At 45.1% G+C, this 25487-nt stretch overlaps 1 protein-coding gene across 1 annotated transcript in view; it reads right to left on the bottom strand.

The window, feature by feature from the left end:
* Nucleotides 1-696: 696 nt before the first annotated feature.
* Nucleotides 697-25487, bottom strand: part of LOC118370909 (tumor necrosis factor receptor superfamily member 16) — a 56974-nt gene continuing 32183 nt past the window's right edge. Inside the window, exons 4-6 of the mRNA XM_052519261.1 lie at nucleotides 12150-12387; nucleotides 9927-10114; nucleotides 697-4482 (exon numbers count right to left, since the gene is read on the bottom strand). Coding sequence (XP_052375221.1) covers nucleotides 4436-4482; nucleotides 9927-10114; nucleotides 12150-12387 — 473 coding nt within the window. The 3' untranslated portion in view covers nucleotides 697-4435. The remainder of the gene's footprint in view (nucleotides 4483-9926; nucleotides 10115-12149; nucleotides 12388-25487) is intronic.

Consider the following 25487-nt stretch of genomic DNA (forward strand, 5'->3'; position numbering starts at 1 on the left):
GTGTGTGTGTGTGTGTGTGTGTGTGTGTGTGTGTGTGTGTGTGTGTGTGTGTGTGTGTGTGTGTGTGTGTGTGTGTGTGTGTGTGTGTGTGTGTGTGTGTGTGTGTGTGTGTAAGAACCATATCTACCAGACATCGATGGTGACTCCATGTTTGTGAACACTTACCTGATGATAAGAGAATAGAGAACGAGACTCCAACAGTCCAATGAACCCTCACATATGGTCCTGTTTTTAACTGTGGTTTGGCTAAGGTCACATGCTCCATACTTTGTGGTTTTAACATTTTATTTTCATTAGCTTGAGGCCTTTTTCAGAAATACTTTGGGGGTAATTCTAAAGGGGAACCTTTTGGGTATTTTCATACAGAAAGCCAAAACTGTCAATGAGACACAAACCCACAGAGATTATTCCTGTAACTGTTGATAAAAGATCAGTTATACATGAGGGTCGGGAGAGTTTGTACTGGGTGCTGTCCAATATTGTTGTAATCAAGGATTTCCCGGGAGAGATAGCCGACTACCAGTGTTAAACATTGGCAATTTTAGATGTTTTAAGCGAAGAAGCATATTTCAGTGTATTGTGTCCACTATATTTCTTTCCCAAGCAACAACGAATTCACAGTAGGGAATGAGAATCCATCAGCTGACTTGCTACATTATCAACATTCAGTATTGAGGACAAATGACTTGACAAAGGTGCAATTACATTTGTTTTATTCTATCAGATAATTAATTTGTTTGCTTTTTCAATTTTATCGTGTATTTATATATTGTAACAACTCTAAGAAATTCACATTTACACAATGCATTTTACACTAATAGGTAAGTACATGTAACATTCAGCTTTTGGGGGGGAGGGGTCTGAAATTTCTGTGTGGATTTATTATATCTTGGATATTACCGTAGAGAATCACAGTGAATCCTCCTCATACATGGCATGTCTGTCCACAACCTCTGGACAAACTGAACATGTAAAAACATACTGGTCATGCTCATCACATATTGCCACTTTTGCACTGTAGGTAGAGTATATTGTGGTCGGTAAAATAGGACCACAGCAGATGGCATGTACGTAGATGATGCTATATGGATTTCAACAACATTAGTAGTACGTTTGAACCTATGGCCTATACTTCCTGAAACCTTCATTAACACTCACATGAAACAAAACACAGATCATACAACAAGTGAGAATAAAAACAGAAGAAGAAGAAGAACAGAAAGTGTTCTGAACAGAACTCAAAGACACCTGACTCTGTACACAGGCACTTGTATAGCACAGTCTGTGAGTGTGCCTATTACATCTAATAAGTGCTAAAACAAGAAACCGTTTTACAAAAAAATACTGATTTCAAGAAAGAGAATAATATTCATAACAAAAACAATAGAAGAACATTGAATGTTTTGCATATTTATGTCTGTAACGTTATTCAGCTTTACATTCTTATATTATCGCCCTTCACTTTACCAGTGTCCCCTGCTGTGGAGGAACAGTACAGATTGAGTCATACTGTAGATTCTATATTGACACCTCTATTCACCTGTGAGACAGCACAGTGTTAGATTGGGCCCGTGGGGCCGCCAGCCACAGTGAAAGGTTCAGTTGTTCACTAGTCGTTGATGACAATCCCTCCTGTCAGTCAGTGGTATTATGCCAATCAGTTGGTCCACGGGGTCCTACTGCACTTCCATTGTGGAGCAATATGAATCACACTGCTGTCAATAATATTGTGTGAAACACTGTGTGTGTGAAGCCACTGGATATGTCACAAGCAGAAAGAGGCCCCCAGGGGGAATATAGTGTGGGTGTGTTGGTCTGTTTTCTATTCAAAAGCCTCAAAACTCACTACTATGAGAGCGTCTTCCCTGCTGTATCTTTGCTATGCCAGATTATCTCTCTCTCTCTCACAACACACAAAAGTATCTCTGCTAATATCTCTACTTTGCTGTCTACCTACATCTAAATTCAAGCACCAAACCACACCAAAGGGACCCTGAGTAATCGCATGTCCCTGGGAATCAAACCTGGACTTCAAAGCAGTACAGTTACAGTAAGCGTAGCTACATTGCTAACATCTAATACCTACTGCGTGTTCAGTATGCTGCGTGCCAATATAGATACATACAAAAGTGATCCAAGGCAACACATACATACAGTTTATCATGAGAGAGTGTTGGGGGTGTATAAGTGCTTCAGATCACTATTGTGATACAGTAAAATGTCACTGCTCTCTGACACATGAGAGGTGAGTAATGGTACTGTCACATTGTTGCCACTTTAAAAGTGTTCTGTATGTCTCTGTGCAGTACAGAACAGAGGGATTCAGATGAGAGCCAGCTGACTGAGTGAAGCTAAATGAACCTGAAACCCTGAGGTAATTATACCTGCCTGTCAGGAATGTCTCCCTAATGGCCCATGTGTTTACACCCATACCCCTACCATACCATACCACAGCAGACACATTAGCGCCACCGCACACTCTTTAGCACACACACATATCTGCACGTGAGTGTGTGTGTGCAAGTGCTTGTGTTTATTTCAGTGAGACGGAAGTCTCTGACGAGTGTCCCATGTCTCCACTCATTAGCAAGTACAATATAATGGATAATTAAGGGGAGTCTTGAGTATAGCCTACTATACAGTGTTTGTATATAAACTGTGTACTATTTCTAGACAACTCTCGTCAGGCTACCATGGACCAGCCTCGAATACTGATACTGCAGAGCCTCTTTCTGATGATGTCACCAGTTCCATGGTTTGGCAATGTGGGTGGGGTTATATCCTTCCTGTTTGGCCCTGTCCGGGGGTGTCCTCGGACATCACATTACGCGTCAGGTCAATGAGTCAGCAATGTTCAACAGTCCCAAATTGCTCCTCATATTGCATATCACAGCTCCTGGGGTAATGGAGCTACACTGCTGAGGAGGCCTTGTAACTCAAACCACTAAGAGAGGCGGATGTGCCACAAACAGACACGAGAGAAACATCTAGAATCTGTTACATTCAAAGCATGAATCATTCCAACATAATCCTGGAGTCCATGTTGGATGGAGGAAAGGACTCAAGTGTGTCAGAAAACAGAGGAGGGATGGTGTTTCATGTTGCTGTGACAGAATGATGGAATGATCCACAGCCAATGAGAATATGAGAGCAGTAATCAGAGGCAACAGTCTAACAACAACACACATGTGTCAGTCACATGTGTCAGTCCCTGTACACCTTAGGAATGTCTGTGTCTGTGGTAAAGAAAAAGGATAGGAGATTTTGGAATGGATGACTAATGCTGCATTTAGACGAGGGACGCAGAAACCGTCATACAAGAAGAAAGCAAGTCAGCACGACGGTATGTGTTGCTATGGTGATTTCGGTAAACAAACAGTGCAAATCAACATCCGGTAGAAAACAACGCTACGACAGACAACAAAAGTTTAAATATTTTAACTCTGGTGGCATGTCCCGTCTACCGTGACCTCCACAGCATTTACCGTCATGCTCTCATTGAAAACAATGACATCCAGACGCCGTCTACCTCGTACCATCTAAACGCAGCATAACAGTTCCCCCACTGAGTTGTGTTGAATAGATAACAGTGGGATACTATCAGACAGGTTCACATGGAGGATTACAACAAGCTGCTACTGCTGAGGTCTGAGAAGACAGTCTGGGGGTGTGACGGAGAGACTACTGCAGGACTTGCCCTGAGAACACACTAGGGTAGGTACAGATGGAGGGATGGAAAGGGGGACAAATAGTTACACGCTGAGAGAGAGAGAGTACAGACAAGGGGAGAGAGGGGACAGAGAGTTTATCTACCTCTGAGGCACAAACATTTGATGATGTGAGTGAGTAGGGGGGAACCGGGGGGTGGATGAATAATAATTTTAGCAAATGGTCAAAGGAAGTTGGGGGTGAACTTATGGGGACACAGGATGAAACTCCTTCATGGGATAACATACTAACACACTTTTCATAATGATTGGTCAACACCAGCTGACAGAAAAGACGGAGACCAGGATATCTAACACAGTGATGCTTCTTGGATTATGGGTGGTAGTGATATTGCAACTTTAGTGACTTGAGGCAGAGGGTTGGTGTTAGGGTTGGTGTTAGGGTTGGTGTTAGGGTTGGTACTGGCAGAGAGGTTTAGTGTTCAAAGACACACTGGCAGAGTTGAGTTCTGTGTAGAGATAATGGGTCAGTCTCTGATGTTCCAGTCTGTCTAATAAGGGTCCATACTGGGACAAGAGGCCAGTCAGAAACCAGTGGCCACACTTGGTGAAAAGGGTAATGTCGTCAACTTCCTTGTTGTATCCAAGAAGCCCACTCAGTCTGTACTCTTATACTGTATGTCCGTTCCCACATCAAGGTTTCCATGGCAACCCCACTTCCCCCTCTCCTCCTTTTCCTCCTTCCTGTCAGCGGCTTCTCTTCTTCCTCAGACCTGGGGGGGAGGTGAGTCAGGTCCCCCATCCACCCTCACCACTGAGAGAGAGAGAAACATGTTAAAAACATATATGATCAGTGGTGAAACATGCAGATGTTCTCTGGTCGTATGAATTAGCACAGTATCAGTGGTCAGCGGTCTATGACGCTGTGTCCACTCTGACACACTTTGCCCTGTAGGGGGCCTTGTGAGGTCACAAACTCATCAACCCCTCCAACTGTTTCACTGAACTCATTACTACAGGGATAGAGGAAGTGGGACAAATGTCCCCTTTTCCCACAAGCCCTCTCAACCTGTTGTCAGTTGAGGGTTGCCATGGAAACGCTTCCGGAATGCAGAGGCATTTTTTAGAGGAGCTCCGAGCTCACTGGTTGTTTTTTTGTCTTGATCAATGCACCCCTGTGCCAGCCAGAAGAGAGCTCTAATTCTAAAGGTTCACAAGAAGGGCTTTTTTGTATCAACCACGCTATGACATCATCAGGCCTGTTTAAGTGTATGTGGTGCACACAGAGGCGGAGCTTCTGCTACAGTCGATCTTCTCTCATTCTACACACATTCCATATTATTTCTGAAATCCTCTCTTTTTCCTCTGGCTCTCCTTTAGCTCTCGTTATTCATGCTGATTCTCTCCAGAGCATGTCATGCAGTCTGTGACTTGTTCTCCTTCCTGTTCAGACAGCCATCCTGCAGGCATGACAGACACTGCAGACAGACACTGAGCAGTCTTGCTGAATCAGTCTGTCTTTTCATGATAGCAGCAAAATATTTGTGTTCCTCTTCAGGATCTCCACTTTGAATGGTTCATGCAGCCCTCCCTAGACTTCATATGTTAACCTACTGAGTCAGTTGGTGGCTTCCTTGATAAATATTGTTGACACAGAAAATGTAATGGTTGCTTTAAATGGGAACCACTGTTTCACCCATTCCATTTCTAAGCTATTGACCAGTCTTTATCAGATTAAATTCTACTGGGCATGTTCAGAATAGTCGATCTAACAGCCGATCTTCCATTAGCATGTTCAGCCGTTGCTGATTGAATTTCAGCCCACTCCGAAGCTTTAAAGATAGCTGATTAAGACGGAGATTGAGATCGGTAGTGAATAGGCAATCAACTGCTCTCCTCTTAATGGCAAGAATGGAATACAGGAGACATGCTGATTACTTTCTGTTGCCCCAGGGTCATTTGACCAGCCCTAACCAGACCCCTCATACACTACCTGTCAATCAGCCGGCAGTTACATGTATGTCATTGTCTCTGGCACCTTGAGGCGTCTCACATTCCTCCTCACATTCGATGACCCTCTCTGTGATGGGATTTTGCTTAAACAGGGACTGTGATTTGTGGTTGTCTTACCTACATTAATTGAAAGTGTACATGCAAAATGTAAATGTGACCTGGCCCTAGCTTCTCTGTCTGATTGTCGCACTGTACCACTCCCACCACTGACATCCCTCTTTCTTTTAGAACTGAGTCAATACAGACTCAAGTTATTCTATTTAACTCAATACAGAGGTCCCCACTACAATATGTTACATTTATTCATGATTAATACCAATAATGGATTAGCATTTATATAGCTCTTCATTTAGTCTCAAAGTGCTTTGGACAACGCAATACGTCAGTATTTGTCCTGCTCTAAAGCTCTTGCTGTCTACCTCATCCACATCCCAGGGCTGCCTCCTCAACAGAAAGGGCTTTACTCCCTACTACACCAGCTTTCTACTGCACAAACTACTCTCCTACCCCACTAGCTACTCTCCTACTCTACTAGCTACTCTTCTACTACACTAGCTACTCTTCTTCCCCACTAGCTATTCTTCTACTAGCTACTCTCCTACCCTATGAGCTACTCTCCTACTACACTAGTTACTCTCCCACCCCACAAGCTACTCTCCTACTCTACTAGCAACTCTCCTACCCTACTAGCTACTCTCCTACCCCACCAGCTACTCTCTTATCCTACTATCTAGCTTCTCTCCTACCCCACTAGCTAGCTACTCTCTTACCCTACTAGCTACTCTCCCAAAGCACTAGCTACTCTCCTAACCATCTAGCTACTCTTCTACGCTACTAGTTACTCTCCTACCCCACTGGCTACTCTCCTACTCTACTAGCTACTCTCCTACCCTACTGTCTACTCTCCTACCCCACTAGCTACTCTCCTACCCCTCTAGCTACTCTCCTACCCCACTAGCTACTCTCCTACCCCACTAACTACTCTCCTACCCATCTAGCTACTCTCCTACCCATTTAGCTACTCTTCTACCCCACTAGCTACTCTCCTACCATCTATCTACTCTCCTACCCATCGAGCTACTCTCCTACCCCACTAGCTACTCTCCTACCCTACTAGTTACTTCCCTACCCCACTAGCTACTCTCCTACCCATCTATCTCCTCCCCTACCCCACTAGCTACTCTCCTACCCATCTATCTCCTCTTCTACCCCACTAGCTACTCTCCTACCCCTCTAGCTACTCTCCTACCCCACTAGCTACTCTCCTACCCCACTAGATACTCTCCTATCCTACTAGCTACTCTCCTACCCCATTAGCTACTCTCCTACTACGCTAGCTCCTCTCCTACTGCACTAGCTACTCTCCCAATGCACTAGCTACTCTCCTACCCCTCTAGCTACTCTTCTACCCCACTAGCTACTCTCCTACCCCACTAGCTACTCTCCTACCCCACTAGCTACTCTCCTACCCCACTAGCTACTCTCTTACCCCACTAGCTACTCTCCTACCCCACTAGCTACTCTTCTACCTTACTAGCTACTCTCATACTGCACTAGCTACTCCCCTACCTCTAATAGTTACTTTCCTACCATCTATCTACTCTCCTACCCCACTAACTACTATCCTACCCATCTAGCTCCTCTCCTACCCTACTAGCTACTCTCCTACCATCTATCTACTCTCCTACCCCACTAGCTACTCTTCTACCCTATTAGCTACTCTCCTACCCCACTAGCTACTCTCCTACCCTACTAGTTACTCCCCTACCCCACTAGCTACTCTCCTACCCCTCTAGCTACTCTCCTACCCCACTAGCTACTCTCCTACCCCACTAGCTACTCTCCTATCCTACTAGCTACTCTCCTACCCCATTAGCTACTCTCCTACTACGCTAGCTCCTCTCCTACTGCACTAGCTACTCTCCCAATGCACTAGCTACTCTCCTACCCCTCTAGCTACTCTTCTACCCTACTAGTTACTCTCCTACCCCACTAGCTACTCTCCTACCCCACTAGCTACTCTCCTACCCCACTAGCTACTCTCCTACCCCACTAGCTACTCTTCTACCTTACTAGCTACTCTCATACTGCACTAGCTACTCTCCTACCCCTAATAGTTACTTTCCTACTACACTAGCTACTCTCCTACTACACTAGCATTGTACTACACTAGCATTAGCCCACTGCCCCTCTAACCTGGGACGAGCAGACTTTGACTGACAGTTTCCGTGACTATCGTTCAGGTAGAGAATGGGATCAGATTAAGGACAGAGGCACGATGATGAGAGATGAGTGAGAGGTTTGAGTCTCATTTAAATTTTAAACACCCCTCTGCCCCTTGAGGAAGGAATACTCCAGCGTAAAGGGGAAGGAGCCTCAGAGGGAAAAGACAGATTGCTATTTAAAAGATCACCAGATTGCACTGGAGAGTAGAGAAGACTTATTATAGATGTCTGTAAGTCTTTTGGGAGTTATTACCCCAAGGCAGGGACGCGGGGAGTCCTTTTGAGCTTGTCAATCAAAGCACAGGGCATCTTTTATAGACTTTAATATTTCACTTGAAATCTTAATTGACTTGTTGTTGACTGGGTATGACACCGTCTACAAAGACTGCTGTGGGATTTTCAGTCATACTGTATGTGTAAAATGTGGTTCATTTGAAAAGGGAAATCCATATGATTTTATGGATTTATTGTACATATTCTCACCCCCCTTGGGTGTTTTATATTTTAACAAGTCCCCATTTACTAGTGGAGTAGCCGCCCAGCCCACAGCATGCTGTGTGCAGTACTGTATTTTAATGGCTTCTGCGCCAGAAGACAGAGCTGACGCTAATCAGCAGACATTAAACACTGTTGCTGGATCAAATTTAAACAGGCAGGGGGATCGGGCCTGGCCTCCATCACACAACACCTGCTAATGAGGCTCCATCACACAACACCTGCTAATGAGCCAATCACACAAAGAGACAAGGGTTAAAGGGGCGGGCATCTACTCAATGACCCAATCACATGCTAATCCCCAGGAAAAGATGCCCCCTTTTCTCCATTATACTGAGGCTTTGCATTTCTGAGTGGGGGGAAATGAATAGAATTCCCACAACACAAAATAAAACAATAGCAGCATTTCCCAGGCTTCCCAAACATCACATGGGCATGGGTATGCATTTGGGTTGTGGGTAAGATCCAAAACAGCAGAAGTCCAGGGTCAGATCAGGTGATGGTGCATAAGTTAACTATTAACAAACATAACTTTATAATTGTCTTCTGAACTACCTCATTACTACTTCATAACTTCTTCAGTTATGCATTCATGACTGCATAGAGAGAGATGCTGAGTCACTGGATGTGTGGGGCCCCTTAGGCTCTGGCTCAGCACTTAGGAGGTTGACGACAAAGCTCTCTCTATCACTCCTCTGAGTGGATAGAAGCCGTGCCACGCCACTGAGACTCCAGAGAGAGAGATAAAGAAAAGGGGAGATAGAAAGGGAGGGAGAAAGAGTAGATATGTAGAGAGAGACAGAAAGAGAGAGATAAGTTGAAAGAGCTAAAGAGATGGAGAGAGGAGTAAGTAGAACATGGTTCTCCTCAGTATAAGAGGACTGACTGTGTCTCTGCCATGGATTTTTAAATGAAAGGAAGGTAGGTTGCTCCAGGCTCTATAGAGAGACCACTTCACATTCCTGAAGCTCTTGCTTTTGTTTTCACTTGTTCCGTTTAAAAAGTTGCTCTCCTCCTTCACAACCATTCTTCATGTATTTCCCACAAGGCAGTGGTGCTGTCTCCCACCGAATACTGGACCACCCTGTCCTCTCTCTCTCTCTCTCTCTCTCTCTCTCTCTCTCTCTCTCTCTCTCTCTCTCTCTCTCTCTCTCAAATATCAAAGGCTGGGTCACATGTAGCATAGGTAAAGGGGTATACTGTACATTGGTAAAACACAGATATCAGATGTAAATTGTGTAGACTACTCATCCTTCCCACCTTCATAACCTCCCATGTTAAGACTTCTTTGGTGACATTTCCAAAGTCGTGTCTAAGTATGTACCCAGAACGGGATAATATCTGAGACTCGCTATGTACAATAATAAAATATGTATCCTAAATTCACTTTGTTACCACTTTCATCTCTATATGCCTAGTCCAGCTAGCATAGAATCTCCATACAGACCCAACAGGTGAACACACAGACATACAGACTTCCATTACAGCATCTAGCTAAGTGTACAGTGTGTGTTGTAGAGCTCACCTATCTGTTCCTGTCTGTGTGTCTGTGTCTGGGCCTGGGCTGTATGCTGCTGCTCCTGCAGACTCTGGCTGTCCACTGAGATGCCGCTGTCGCTGTGCAGCTTCTCCCCCTCCGGCGTCACCGTTTGATTGGCTGCTGTGGCTTGGTGGTTGTTAGCCGGCTGTTTGTTCTGCTTGCAGCTGTTCCACCTGGGAAGGTGTGAACGGAGAAGAAGTGAGTCAAGCCCACAACACTGTGTTCCCAGAAGTGGTTTAATTGATGTGATACAAGTAATGGACGTTTTGTGATTGAGATGGTCATCAGGAAACATGGAAGGGAAGAGGAGTGATCAGTCATCAAACATCTCTGAAAGTCTTCCAGTAAACAGAAAGGACCAGCAGGGAAACAAGCCTTCTGGCTTCATAGTGGTTTTATCCTCAGTCATTTTTACTGTAATGTTGTCTCTGGCTGGAACAGCCTCCTAGTCGTAATGATCCAATCTAATCAATCAGTCAATCAAGGCCTTTTAACAGACCGTGTTGGACCTGTTTATACAGTGGAAGGAGACAGATATTAAAGTAGCCCCGTAACTGTTTGTGTTGACGAAGTAGCCACTCGGATTTCAACTGGACTGCACTTTACAATCGATACTGGATTTGATGATGAGCTTGTTTACTTGGTACATGGTGTGTCTGAATTGGCGTGTATGCTTGTGTGTGTATGTGTGCGTGCGTCTGTGTGCGTAATTTCTAATGTTAAATATGTCACTCACCTCTGTCAATCTTTTTGTGTGACCTTTGAAATGCATTATTGTGTGTGTGTGTGTGTGTGTGTGTATGTGTGTGTGTGCGTGTGCGTGTGCAATCATGTGGTGTAACTGGGTCAATATCTTGCCATTCCACAACAGGCATGAATATTTCACCATACAGTCACTCTCTATCTGGCTCCCTGCCTTTCTTTAGCCATGGGCTACATCACTCAAACACCATCCTGCCTGTCATTCCCCTTCCCTGACAAGTCAACCTCTCTGTCCTAGTTCACTCTCTCTCCCTCATCCAGCCTGACCCCACTGTCTGCATACATGTATCATCCTCCCTGCTTTGTCTCTGGTCCTATCGGTGTGATAGCTGCTTCTATTTGTGTGATAGCTGCTTCTATTTGTGTGATAGCTGCTTCTATCTGTGTGATAGCTGCTTCTACTTGTGTGATAGCTGCTTCTATCTGTGTGATAGCTGCTTCTATCTGTGTGATAGCTGCTTCTAACTGTGTGATAGCTGCTTCTATCTGTGTGATAGCTGCTTCTATCTGTGTGATATATTATTCTAACTGTGTGATAGCTGCTTCTATCTGTGTGATATATTATTCTATCTGTGTGATAGCTGCTTCTATCTGTGTGATATATTATTCTAACTGTGTGATAGCTTTTTCTATCTGTGTGATATATTATTCTAACTGTGTGATAGCTGCTTCTATCTGTGTGATATATTATTCTACCTGTGTGATAGCTGCTTCTATCTGTGTGATATATTATTCTAACTGTGTGATAGCTGCTTCTATCTGTGTGATATATTATTCTAACTGTGTGATAGCTGCTTCTATCTGTGTGATATATTATTCTAACTGTGTGATAGCTGCTTCTATCTGTGTGATATATTATTCTAACTGTGTGATAGCTGCTTCTATCTGTGTGATATATTATTCTATCTGTGTGATAGCTGCTTCTACCTGTGTGATATATTATTCTATCTGTGTGATAGCTGCTTCTATCTGTGTGATATATTATTCTATCTGTGTGATAGCTGCTTCTACCTGTGTGATATATTATTATATCTGTGTGATAGCTGCTTCTACCTGTGTGATATATTATTCTACCTGTGTGATAGCTGCTTCTACCTGTGTGATATATTATTCTATCTGTGTGATAGCTGCTTCTACCTGTGTGATATATTATTCTATCTGTGTGATAGCTGCTTCTATCTGTGTGATATATTATTCTATCTGTGTGATAGCTGCTTCTACCTGTGTGATATATTATTCTATCTGTGTGATAGCTGCTTCTACCTGTGTGATATATTATTCTACCTGTGTGATAGCTGCTTCTATCTGTGTGATATATTATTCTATCTGTGTGATAGCTGCTTCTACCTGTGTGATATATTATTCTATCTGTGTGATAGCTGCTTCTACCTGTGCTCATATCCTATCTCCCTGCTTTGTCTATGCTCCCACTCCATGGCCCCTCACCTTTTGAAGACGATGTAGGCCACCAGCCCCACCACCACAGCAGCCAGGATGGAGCAGTAGATAGGGATGAGGTTCTCGTTGAAGCCTGGTCTGATGAAGTGAGGGCTGGGCTGGGCCGTGGTGCTCTCTCCCCCTGGGGAGGGGCTGCTGGAGCTGTCTGGTGGGAAGATGTCTGTGAAAGAGGGGGAAGACCGGTCCAGGGGAGTGGTGGGAGACGTGTAGGATGGGAGGAGAGGATCTAAGGAGAGGAAAAAGGAGAGAATGCTATTATATAAGACGGGAAGAGGTCATTTTCGTATGAGGTCATTATTTTACGGTAAGAATGTTTTTTTGTTTTTTTAAATCACACACTTAACCAGCAGTAATTAATAGCCAGTTTAGGAATACATTATCATTGGCTAAGCAACCTACATCAAGTCTCCTTGGAACCAGCACATGGTACTGTAGTTAGCACACCGGTATATCAAAAAGGTCATTTACAATGGGGACCAGGGAAATAAAAACAAACCAAAAAGATACGTTTCCCCATAATGAAAAAATAACTATAACTGTATACATCCTTCTTCAAGTAGTTCTGAGCCTGGGTTTAGTCACGACAATGTCCCTAAGCAGATGTTTGAGTGACAGTGCACACATGTGAATGCTTGTTCTTATTAATCGGAATGGCCGATTTCAAGTTTTCATAACAATCGGAAATCTGTATTTTTGGACACAGATTTGGCCGGACACAGATTTTTCATAACACCTTTATTTAATCTTTATTTAACTAAGCAAGTCAGTTAAGAACACATTCTTATTTTCAATGATGGCCAAGGAACAGTGGGTTAACTGCCTCGTTCAGGGGCAGAACGACAGATTTTTACCTTGTCAGCTCGTGGGACACAATCTTGCAACCTTACAGTTAACTAGTCCACTAGTTCTAGTTCTCTTGTGTTCATTGCACGCAGAGTCAGTGTATATGCAACAGTTTGGGCCACCTAATTTGCCATAATTTTACGTAATTATGACATAACATTGAAGGTTGTGCAATGTAACAGGAATATTTAGACTTAGGGATGCCACCCGTTAGATAAAATACGTAACGGTTCCGTATTTCACTGAAAGAATAAACGTCTTGTTTTCGAGATAATAGTTTCCGGATTAGGCCATATTAGTGACCTAAGGATCGTATTTCTGTGTGTTATCATGTTATAACTAAGTCTATGATTTGATAGAGCAGTCTGACTGAGCGATGGTAGGCACCAGCAGGCTCGTAAGCATTCATTCAAACAGCATTTTCCTTTGCCAGCAGCTGTTTATGACTTCAAGCCTATCAACTCCCGAGATTAGGCTGGTGTAACCGATGTGAAATGGCTAGCTAGTTAACGGGGTGTGCACTAATAGCGTTTCAAACGTCACTCTCTCTCCGACTTGGAGTGGTTGTTCCCCTTGCTCTGCATGGGTAACGCTACTTTTGTGGAGCGATGGGTAACGCTGATTCGAGGGTGGCTGTTGTCGTTGTGTTCCTGGTTTGAGCCCAGGTAGGAGCGAGGAGAGGGACGGAAGCTATACTGTTACACTGGCAATACTAAAGTGCCTATAAGAACATCCAATAGTCAAAGGTTAATGAAATACAAATGGTATAGAGAGAAATAATCCTATAATTCCTATAATAATTACAACCTAAAACTTCTTACCTGGGAATATTGACGACTCATATTAAAAGGAACCACCAGCTTTCATATGATCTCATGTTCTGAGCAAGGAACTTAAACCGTTAGCTTTCTTTCATGGCACATATTGCACTTTTACTTTCTTCCCCAACACTTTGTTTTTGCATTATTTAAACCAAATTTAACATGTCATTATTTATTTCAGGCTAAATATATTGTATTGATGTATTATATTAAGTTAAAATAAGTGTTCATTCAGTATTGTTGTAATTGTCATTATTACAAATAAATACATTTTGGTCCTCCAATAATCGGTATCGGCGTTGAAAAATCATAATCGGTCGACCTCTGGTTCTTATAGGCAGATGGGTTCCGGCTAAGATGCTATCTGGAGAAAAAGGGGGAATGCTTCTAGAGGAGGAGGAGATGGGAGGCAAACTGTCACTCACCCACATAATAACCCAAGCCCAGCAGCACATAATGACTCTCTCACCAGGGCCGCATCCCAAAGGGCACCCTATTTCCTACATAGTGCATTACTTTTGACCAGAACTCATAGGGCTCTAGTCAAAAGTAGTGCACTATTATATAGGGAATAGGGTGCCATTAGGGACGCACTCCAAGTCCTACTCCATATGGGAGCATGACTGTGATCTCTGTACATAACATGACACACACCATGTGGAGTACCCGCAGTACAAACTGAAGGGCTTTAGAGGGTCAGTGTGTTCAGCTTAACCTCTCGTGCTGCAGGCCAGGCCTGGGAGTGCAGCAGTAGGAACTCTCTCTCTCTCTCTCTCTCTCTCTCTCTCTCTCTCTCTCTCTCTCTCTCTCTCTCTCTCTCTCTCTCTCTCTCTCTCTCTCTGCTACTGGAGGGGTCTGGTTTTCATCAGGCTTAACTCACTAAAGAGGAGACATTTTTATAAATTGTCCCATTTCCTCTCTCTCTTTCTGTTTCTCTATTAATTGCATTAATGAACAACTGCTATTTTCCAGTGTGCCAGCAACACCATTCACCATGGCTGCCCAGAGGCCTTCTTGCTTCTGCTTCCCTTGGCAACGTACATACAGCACAGGACAACTCAGTCATGTTCTTTGTAGTGGTTACCCTGTTATCTGCTGTGTCACGCACTCCTACTGTGTGTGTTGTGTAATAAAACTGTTATGCTTCAAGCATTAGATGTAGTTACAGTATGTCTGCCATTATCCACACCCCGAGGGGAGTGTGGTGGATGGTGGAGATGGGCCTTGTCTCTCTCTCTGGTGGTGTGGATGTGAAGGAGTAATCCCCAACAGAACAGAACCCCATGCAGGCTTCCTCAGCCCTCAAATAATATGATTTTCCTGTGTTTTATAATCACCGGGTCAGACCTAAAAGTCGGAAACATTCCACAGTGTTGTTGGTCTGTTGACACCAGGCAGGATGGGTCCATGGACTCATGCTGCTTACGCCAAATCCTGACTCTGCCATCAGCATAAAGAAACAAGAACCGGGATTCGTCCAGTGTTGGTGATCGTGTGCCCACTGGAGCCGCTTCTTCTTGTTTTTAACTGATAGGAGAGGAACCCAGTTTGGTGGTTTTCTGCAATAGTCCATCCGTGACAAGGACCGACGAGTTGTGCGTTCCCGAGATGTCGTTCTGCACACCACTGTTGTACTGCCCCGTTATTTGTCTGTTTGTGGCATGCCTGTTAGCTTGCCCGATTCTTGTAATTCTCCTTCGTCGTTGCTTATCCACAAGTTGTTGTCCCCCACAGGACTGGCGTTGACTGGATTTTGTATTTGTTGCACCATTCTCTTCATAAAAAGCTCAAAAGGCCAGCTGTTTCTGTGATACTGGATCCGGCGCGCCTGGCACTGACGATCAAACCAGACTCAAGGTCACTCGTTATGCCCATTCTAACATTCAATCCAACAGGAACTGAATGCCTCGATGCCTGGCTGCCTGCTTTAGATAGCAAGCCATGGCCAAGTGACTCACTGTGTGTAGGAGCGATCCATTTTTATGAAACGTTGTGGTGTACTTAATAAACTGGCTGGTGAGTGGATATTTCCACACTATGAGTGAGGTTGGTATAACACTGTGAAATTTTGAAAATTATGATAATGCCATTTTAGTGAAAGAACTGTTTGAAAATAATGCCTGAAATTTCTGCCTGTTTTTGGTGGGACGGAGTTTTGACATCACCAGGCTGTAAATTAGTTAATAGACCAATAAGAAAGAGTTCCAAACCTCTCTGCCAATAACAGCTAGTTTTCACTTTTCCCCACCCCACTTGAGAAATTGCTCTTTGCTAAGAAGCTATTTTTCTTTCTTTTTGACCATTTTAATTCAAAACAATCACTGTAAAGTACTTAATCGTTTCCCAGAAATGATTTGATATTGAGATAAAAATGACTGCGATGGAACTTTAAGAACACAGTGAAGTATGAAATGGCAGTCCTGGTCAGTGATGTGGTCTCTTGACAGTTTGACACAAAGTTAAGCAGTGGACTATCACAATAATAACGAACTGTCAAAATTCAGCACTTCTTTTTATTACTGACAAGGCTGTTTTTCAGTATTTTTTCTCCACATTGATTGAATGCATATTTATTTACGCTCCCCAGGGACACTGATGGGAATCTTAGGGTACATTTGTTCAATTCTGCAGCTTGTGAAGATTAAGATATCTCCTGGCTGTTTCCTTGGCGATGACAGGACATTCCTTTGTCCGTAGGTTTACTGAAACTGTAGAGAATACCGTTCCATACTGGACACTCCCTGCTCACAGCCACATCACACCAAGACACAAAAATTAAACTCAACCTATTTAAAGGCATGGTATCGATTGCAGGGAATTATTTTAGGCCAAGGTCAGGTCACAAGTGATGTTGCCAGTAGGAATGGTAGTCACGTTTCCAGTCTGTCAGTCCCAGTGCAGGTGTAACAGAACATGCTTGAACTTTCAGGAAGTGCGCTTCTCCTTCCATCTCTATTCACCTATCAGTTACAGTCAGTTTAGCATTATGGTGATAAAACAAGAGGATCCCAAAGATGAGATTTCCACAATCACTTCAAATTCCCCTCTTTCCACTTTTTCCACTGTGTGAGTCATACAGTGCATGCAGCGACTACGTCAGCCATATAATTCTACAATGACCACACACACACACACCATTTATTCACACCTTTGGAGACGGTGTGTGTGAGTTCTGATAGCCGTGTCCATTTCATCCGGTACCCTACGGATGGCAATCTGGGGTGATCACAGTGAGTCAGAGTGACTCAAAACTCACTGTCAGCAACACAAACCTTCTGTATCTCTTTTTCCTCTCTTTCTTTCTATATTCCTCTGAAACCCTTGCCCTCTTTCTCTCTCTTTCTCCCTATTCTATGTCTCTCTGTTTTTCTCTCATATCTCATGCTTACCTGCATGTATGCATCTGCCCTGTGCTGATCTAGAAAGTAAGGCAGTTAACTGGGAAATAAACCTGCGGCTCCAGTGCCTGTCTCGGTCGGCTAAGCGTGTTACCCAAAGGCAGTCGTGGTTTAACTGTTTTATTTCAGCTTCAATGGATTTAAACGTCTCTGAAACAAATAAAACTTCCCTGAGCTTTTATGAGCCCAGGCTGGTGAATAACTGTTTATTAGGGGGAGTGGAGGAGGATAGAGAAATGCTATTCAATTGTATTTTATTTGGCATTTTAGGTTTTGTATTGTAAAGTTAACCCTGTACAGTGCCTTCAGAAAGTATTCATACCCCTTGACTTACTCCACATTTTGTTGTTACAGCCTGAATTCAAAATGGATTAAGTAATGTTTTCCTCACCCATCTACACACAAATATGACAAAGTGAACACGTTTTTTAATTGTTTTTGCAAATGTATTAGGACATGAAATACAGAAATATCTCACTTACATAAGTATTCACACCCCTGAGTCAACGCTTTGTAGAAGCACCCTTGGCAGCTATCTTCAAATAGATTTAAGTCAAAACTGTAACTAGGCCACTCAGGAACATTTATTGTCTTCTTGGTAAGCAACTTTAGTGTAAATGTGGCCTTGTGTTTTAGTTTATTGTCCTGCTGAAAGGCAAATTCATCTCCAAATGTCTGGTGGAAAGCAGACTGAAGTTTCCTGTAGGATTTTGCCTGTGCTTCGTCCATTCCATATATTTTTTATCCTAAAAAACTCCCCAGTCCTTAATGATTACAAGCTTACCCATAACATGATGCAGCTACCACTATACTTGAAAATATGGAGAGTGATACAGGTGATGTATTGATTTGCCACAAATATAACACTTTATATTAAGGAAAAAAAGTGAATTTCTTTGCCACATTGTTTGCAGTATTACTTTAGTGCTTTATTGTAAACAGGATGGATGTTTTGGAATATTTGCATTATGTACAGGCTTCCTTCTTTTCACTCAATTAGGTTAGCATTGTGAAGTAACTACAATGTTGTTGATCGATCCTCAGTTTCCTCTTATAACTGCCATTAAACTCTATAACTGTTTAAAAGTCACCATTGGCCTCTTGTTGGAATCCCTTGTAACTGAGTTAGGAAGGATGTCTGTATCTTTGTAGCAATTGGGTGTATTAATACACCATCCAAAGTGTAGCTAATAACTTCCCCATGCTCAAAGGGATATTCAATGGGATATTTAACCCATCTTCCAATAGGTGCCCTTCTTTTTGCGAGGCATTCGAAAACCTCCCTGGTCTTTGTGGTTGAATCTGTATTTGAAATAGACTGCTCAACTGAGGGACATTACAGATAATTGTATGTGTGGGGTACAGAGATGAGGTAGTCATTCAAAAATCATGTTATACACTATTATTGCGAACAGAGTGAGTCCGTGCAACTTATTATGGGACTTGTTAAGCATATTTTTAGGCTTGCCATAACACAGGGGTTGACTACGTATTGACTCAAATACATTTCAGCTTTTCATTTTTAATTAATTTGTCCAACAACAAAAGAAGTATAGAAACATAATTCCACTTTGACATTATGGGGTATTGTGTGTTGGCCAGTGACAAAACATCTCAATTGAATAAATGTTTAATTCAGGCTGTAACACAACAAAACATGGAAAAAGTCAAGGCACTGTATTCCCTCCTTGGTTCCTTGCAGTCAAGTTGGGGTGGAGGACAGTTATCAAACACACCACACGCACAATGACCTCTTTATCTATCAGAGAACACTCTCCCACTGTCTCATTACGGCCTATCTCTATTTGCCTAGGCCTCTTGTAAACACCACACACACACACACACACACACACACACACACACACACACACACACACACACACACACACACACACACACACACACACACACACACACACACACACACACACACACACACACACACACACACACACACACACACAGACACTTCTCTCTCTGGATGAAATGATTCAAGTTGGCGTTCTGCTTTCCATAGAGAGTGAGAGTTAATAGGGAGAGTGAGGGTAGAGAGAGTCAGAAAGGGACGGTATTAGGAGGGGGAGAGAGGAGGTGAGAGGATGGAGGAGTAGAGGAACAGAAGCACTGCTGTAAAGTGCTCTGATTAGCAGGAGTAATTACACTGCAGCAGTGAAGCACTGAATGACCCACTCCTCCCCTCATCCCTTTTCTCCCTCTTTTCCCTCGGCCACCACTCAAGGCTGCTCGGGGAGAAAGGGAGGAAGGAGAGAGGGGAGGAGAAGAGAAATTGAGAAAGAGAGAGTGGGGAAGAGATAAGGAGGGAGAGAAATAATTTCTCCCTCTTTATCTAAGAAGGGTCTGTAGGTGATAAACTGAGTCATGAAAAGCTAAACTTTAGTGTGTAAGGAATTGTGCAATAACCCTGTTACACACACAGTCTGCACACTCACAGACACACACAACTAACCGTATGGTGGAGGAGAGAGACCGCTGAGCTGAGGGATGAAGAGATGAACAGAGAGGGAAGGAGAGAGATAGAGATGTGAGCTGAGAGAGGATGAGAGAGGGAGAGATGTGAGCTGAGTAAGAGAGAGATAAAGAGATGTGAGCTGAGAGAGGATGAGAGAGCGAGATGTGAGCTGAGAGAGAGAGATGTGGGCTGAGAGAGAGATGTGGGCTGAGAGAGAGATGTGAGCTGAGAAAGAGATGTGAGCTGAGAGGAGGAGAGAGAGAGATGTGAGCTGAGAGAGGATGAGAGAGAGAGATATATGAGCTGAGAGAGAGATGTGAGCTGAGAGAGAGAGTGTCTAAGTCTGTGTGGGTCCTGCTGCAGAGTGTTCGGTGCTCTTAAAGGTCACCCAGCGAAACCTGAGTGTGAGCAGGAGAAACCCCAGCACTCTTATCGACCCTCCAGTCCACACAGAACAGCACAGTACATCTGATGCACCCCCCCCTCTCTCTCTCTAATCATTCTCTCATTGTGTGTGATTGCCACTTGGAAACAGCTGGATATGAAGGGAGTATGTGAAAATGCCTGCCGCAGCTACTTAAGCACACACGTGCATGCACACACACACACACACACACACACACACAAGCACACACGCACACTGTGTCAGCAAGATTGAAATCTAGTATCACACACATTGACTGAGTTAGGCCTAAATTCAATCAGATCAAGCGTTAACCGCCGAGGTCTGGATAATTTTTTATTGAAAAAACGGTTTGAATGGTCCACTGGCTCCCAGAGGCAAGATTTTGATTGGATGTTACATTTCAAGAACCCTCCCCCACTGATATCCCTCCAGTAGTTGTGGCCTATGCTAGTTTCAAGTTATGAAAGGTGGCCGACAGTCTGCAATTTATTTTCATTGAAATTGAAAGTGAATTATACTGGTAAAGTCAAACATCACAACTAAACCACTCTGGTGACTTTTTTCCCCTGTCTCCATTCATCAACATGGCTGCTTGCTGCACTTTGTTACCACTGCAAATATCGTGAAGATTGCCCATTATATATTTGTTTTTGTGTAGGACCCAAAAAACTGAGGCAGTGGGAGAACCTAGAAAGTAAATACAAAAACAATGTATTATTAACTAGCTAGCTGGCTACAGTAGGCCACTTGTAGGGTAATGCCAGGTGTGCACTACATGACTTTCAAAATCCTAACATGGCTGAGCCTCTCACACTAAACGACCGCCTTTCCAGTAGTATTTTGTTGTCTTGCCAACGTAGTGGTGCCACACTAAACCATGTGGCACAGACAGGGTTCACACACTAAACCATGTGGCACAGACAGGGTTCACACACTAAACCATGTGGCACAGACAGGGTTCACACACTAAACCATGTGGCACAGACAGGGCTCACACACTAAACCATGTGGCACAGACAGGGCTCACACACTAAACCATGTGGCACAGACAGGGCTCACACACTAAACCATGTGGCACAGACAGGGCTCACACACTAAACCATGTGGCACAGACAGGGCTCACACACTAAACCATGTGGCACAGACCGGGCTCACACACTAAACCATGTGGCACAGACAGGGCTCACACACTAAACCATGTGGCACAGACAGGGTTCACACACTAAACCATGTGGCACAGACCGGGCTCACACACTAAACCATGTGGCACAGACAGGGCTCACACACTAAACCATGTGGCACAGACAGGGCTCACACACTAAACCATGTGGCACAGACAGGGCTCACACACTAAACCATGTGGCACAGACAGGGCTCACACACTAAACCATGTGGCACAGACAGGGCTCACACACTAAACCATGTGGCACAGACAGGGCTCACACACTAAACCATGTGGCACAGACAGGGCTCACACACTAAACCATGTGGCACAGACAGGGCTCACACACTAAACCATGTGGCACAGACAGGGCTCACACTCTAAACCATGTGGCACAGACAGGGCTCACACACTAAACCATGTGGCACAGACAGGGCTCACACACTAAACCATGTGGCACAGACAGGGCTCACACACTAAACCATGTGGCACAGACAGGGCTCACACACTAAACCATGTGGCACAGACAGGGCTCACACACTAAACCATGTGGCACAGACAGGGCTCACACACTAAACCATGTGGCACAGACCGGGCTCACACACTAAACCATGTGGCACAGACCGGGCTCACACACTAAACCATGTGGCACAGACAGGGCTCACACACTAAACCATGTGGCACAGACAGGGTTCACACACTAAACCATGTGGCACAGACAGGGTTTACACACTAAACCATGTGGCACAGACAGGGCTCACACACTAAACCATGTGGCACAGACAGGGTTCACACACTAAACCATGTGGCACAGACAGGGTTCACACACTAAACCATGTGGCACAGACAGGGCTCACACGCTAAACCATGTGGCACAGACAGGGCTCACACGCTAAACCATGTGGCACAGACAGGGTTCACACACTAAACAATGTGGCACAGACAGGGCTCACACACTAAACCATGTGGCACAGACAGGGCTCACACACTAAACCATGTGGCACAGACCGTGCTCACACACTAAACCATGTGGCACAGACCGTGCTCACACACTAAACCATGTGGCACAGACCGGGCTCACACACTAAACCATGTGGCACAGACCGGGCTCACACGCTAAACCATGTGGCACAGACAGGGCTCACACGCTAAACCATGTGGCACAGACAGGGCTCACACACTAAACCATGTGGCACAGACCGGGCTCACACACTAAACCATGTGGCACAGACAGGGCTCACACACTAAACCATGTGGCACAGACCGGGCTCACACACTAAACCATGTGGCACAGACAGGGCTCACACACTAAACCATGTGGCACAGACAGGGCTCACACACTAAACCATGTGGCACAGACCGGGCTCACACACTAAACCATGTGGCACAGACAAGGCTCACACACTAAACCATGTGGCACAGACAGGGCTCACACACTAAACCATGTGGCACAGACAGGGCTCACATACTAAACCATGTGGCACAGACAGGGCTCACACACTAAACCATGTGGCACAGACAGGGCTCACACACTAAACCATGTGGCACAGACAGGGCTCACACACTAAACCATGTGGCACAGACAGGGCTCACACACTAAATCATGTGGCACAGACAGGGCTCACACACTAAACCATGTGGCACAGACAGGGCTCACACACTAAACCATGTGGCACAGACCGGGCTCACACACTAAATCATGTGGCACAGACAGGGCTCACACACTAAACCATGTGGCACAGACAGGGCTCACACGCTAAACCATGTGGCACAGACAGGGCTCACACGCTAAACCATGTGGCACAGACCGGGCTCACACACTAAACCATGTGGCACAGACAGGGTTCACACACTAAACCATGTGGCACAGACAGGGCTCACACACTAAACCATGTGGCACAGACAGGGTTCACACACTAAACCATGTGGCACAGACAGGGTTCACACACTAAACCATGTGGCACAGACCGGGTTCACACACTAAACCATGTGGCACAGACAGGGCTCACACACTAAACCATGTGGCACAGACAGGGCTCACACACTAAACCATGTGGCACAGACAGGGATCACACGCTAAACCATGTGGCACAGACAGGGCTCACACGCTAAACCATGTGGCACAGACAGGGTTCACACGCTAAACCATGTGGCACAGACAGGGCTCACACTCTAAACCATGTGGCACAGACAGGGCTCACACACTAAACCATGTGGCACAGACAGGGTTCACACACTAAACCATGTGGCACAGACAGGGCTCACACACTAAACAATGTGGCACAGACAGGGCTCACACACTAAACAATGTGGCACAGACAGGGCTCACACACTAAACCATGTGGCACAGACAGGGCTCACACACTAAACAATGTGGCACAGACAGGGCTCACACACTAAACCATGTGGCACAGACAGGGCTCACACACTAAACCATGTGGCACAGACAGGGCTCACACACTAAACCATGTGGCACAGACCGGGCTCACACACTAAACCATGTGGCACAGACAGGGCTCACACACTAAACCATGTGGCACAGACAGGGCTCACACACTAAACCATGTGGCACAGACAGGGCTCACACACTAAACCATGTGGCACAGACAGGGCTCACACGCTAATCCATGTGGCACAGACAGGGCTCACACACTAAACCATGTGGCACAGACAGGGCTCACACACTAAACCATGTGGCACAGACAGGGCTCACACGCTAAACCATGTGGCACAGACAGGGCTCACACACTAAATCATGTGGCACAGACAGGGCTCACACACTAAACCATGTGGCACAGACAGGGCTCACACACTAAACCATGTGGCACAGACCGGGCTCACACACTAAATCATGTGGCACAGACAGGGCTCACACACTAAACCATGTGGCACAGACAGGGCTCACACACTAAACCATGTGGCACAGACAGGGTTCACACACTAAACCATGTGGCACAGACAGGGCTCACACACTAAACAATGTGGCACAGACAGGGCTCACACACTAAACCATGTGGCACAGACAGGGTTCACACACTAAACCATGGCTCACACACTAAACAATGTGGCACAGACAGGGCTCACACACTAAACCATGTGGCACAGACAGGGCTCACACACTAAACCATGTGGCACAGACAGGGCTCACACACTAAACCATGTGGCACAGACAGGGCTCACACACTAAACCATGTGGCACAGACAGGGCTCACACACTAAACCATGTGGCACAGACAGGGTTCACACACTAAACCATGTGGCACAGACCGGGCTCACACACTAAACCATGTGGCACAGACAGGGCTCACACACTAAACCATGTGGCACAGACAGGGCTCACACACTAAACCATGTGGCACAGACAGGGCTCACACACTAAACCATGTGGCACAGACAGGGCTTACACACTAAACCATGTGGCACAGACAGGGCTCACACACTAAACCATGTGGCACAGACAGGGCTCACACACTAAACCATGTGGCAAACCATGTGGCACAGACAGGGCTCACACACTAAACCATGTGGCACAGACAGGGCTCACACGCTAAACCATGTGGCACAGACCGGGTTCACACGCTAAACCATGTGGCACAGACAGGGCTCACACACTAAACCATGTGGCACAGACAGGGCTCACACACTAAACCATGTGGCACAGACAGGGCTCACACACTAAACCATGTGGCACAGACAGGGTTCACACACTAAACCATGTGGCACAGACAGGGCTCACACGCTAAACCATGTGGCACAGACAGGGTTCACACACTAAACCATGTGGCACAGACAGGGCTCCATGTGGCACACAGGGCTAAACCATGTGGCACAGACAGGGCTCACACACTAAACCATGTGGCACAGACAGGGTTCACACACTAAACCATGTGGCACAGACAGGGCTCACACACTAAACCATGTGGCACAGACAGGGCTCACACACTAAACCATGTGGCACAGACAGGGCTCACACACTAAACAATGTGGCACAGACAGGGCTCACACACTAAACAATGTGGCACAGACAGGGCTCACACACTAAACCATGTGGCACAGACAGGGCTCACACACTAAACCATGTGGCACAGACAGGGCTCACACACTAAACCATGTGGCACAGACAGGGCTCACACACTAAACCATGTGGCACAGACAGGGTTCACACACTAAACCATGTGGCACAGACCGGGCTCACACACTAAACCATGTGGCACAGACAGGGCTCA

Source organism: Oncorhynchus keta, chromosome 5 (assembly GCF_023373465.1).
Source record: "Oncorhynchus keta strain PuntledgeMale-10-30-2019 chromosome 5, Oket_V2, whole genome shotgun sequence".
In the NCBI taxonomy this organism is placed as follows: Eukaryota; Metazoa; Chordata; class Actinopteri; order Salmoniformes; family Salmonidae; genus Oncorhynchus; species Oncorhynchus keta.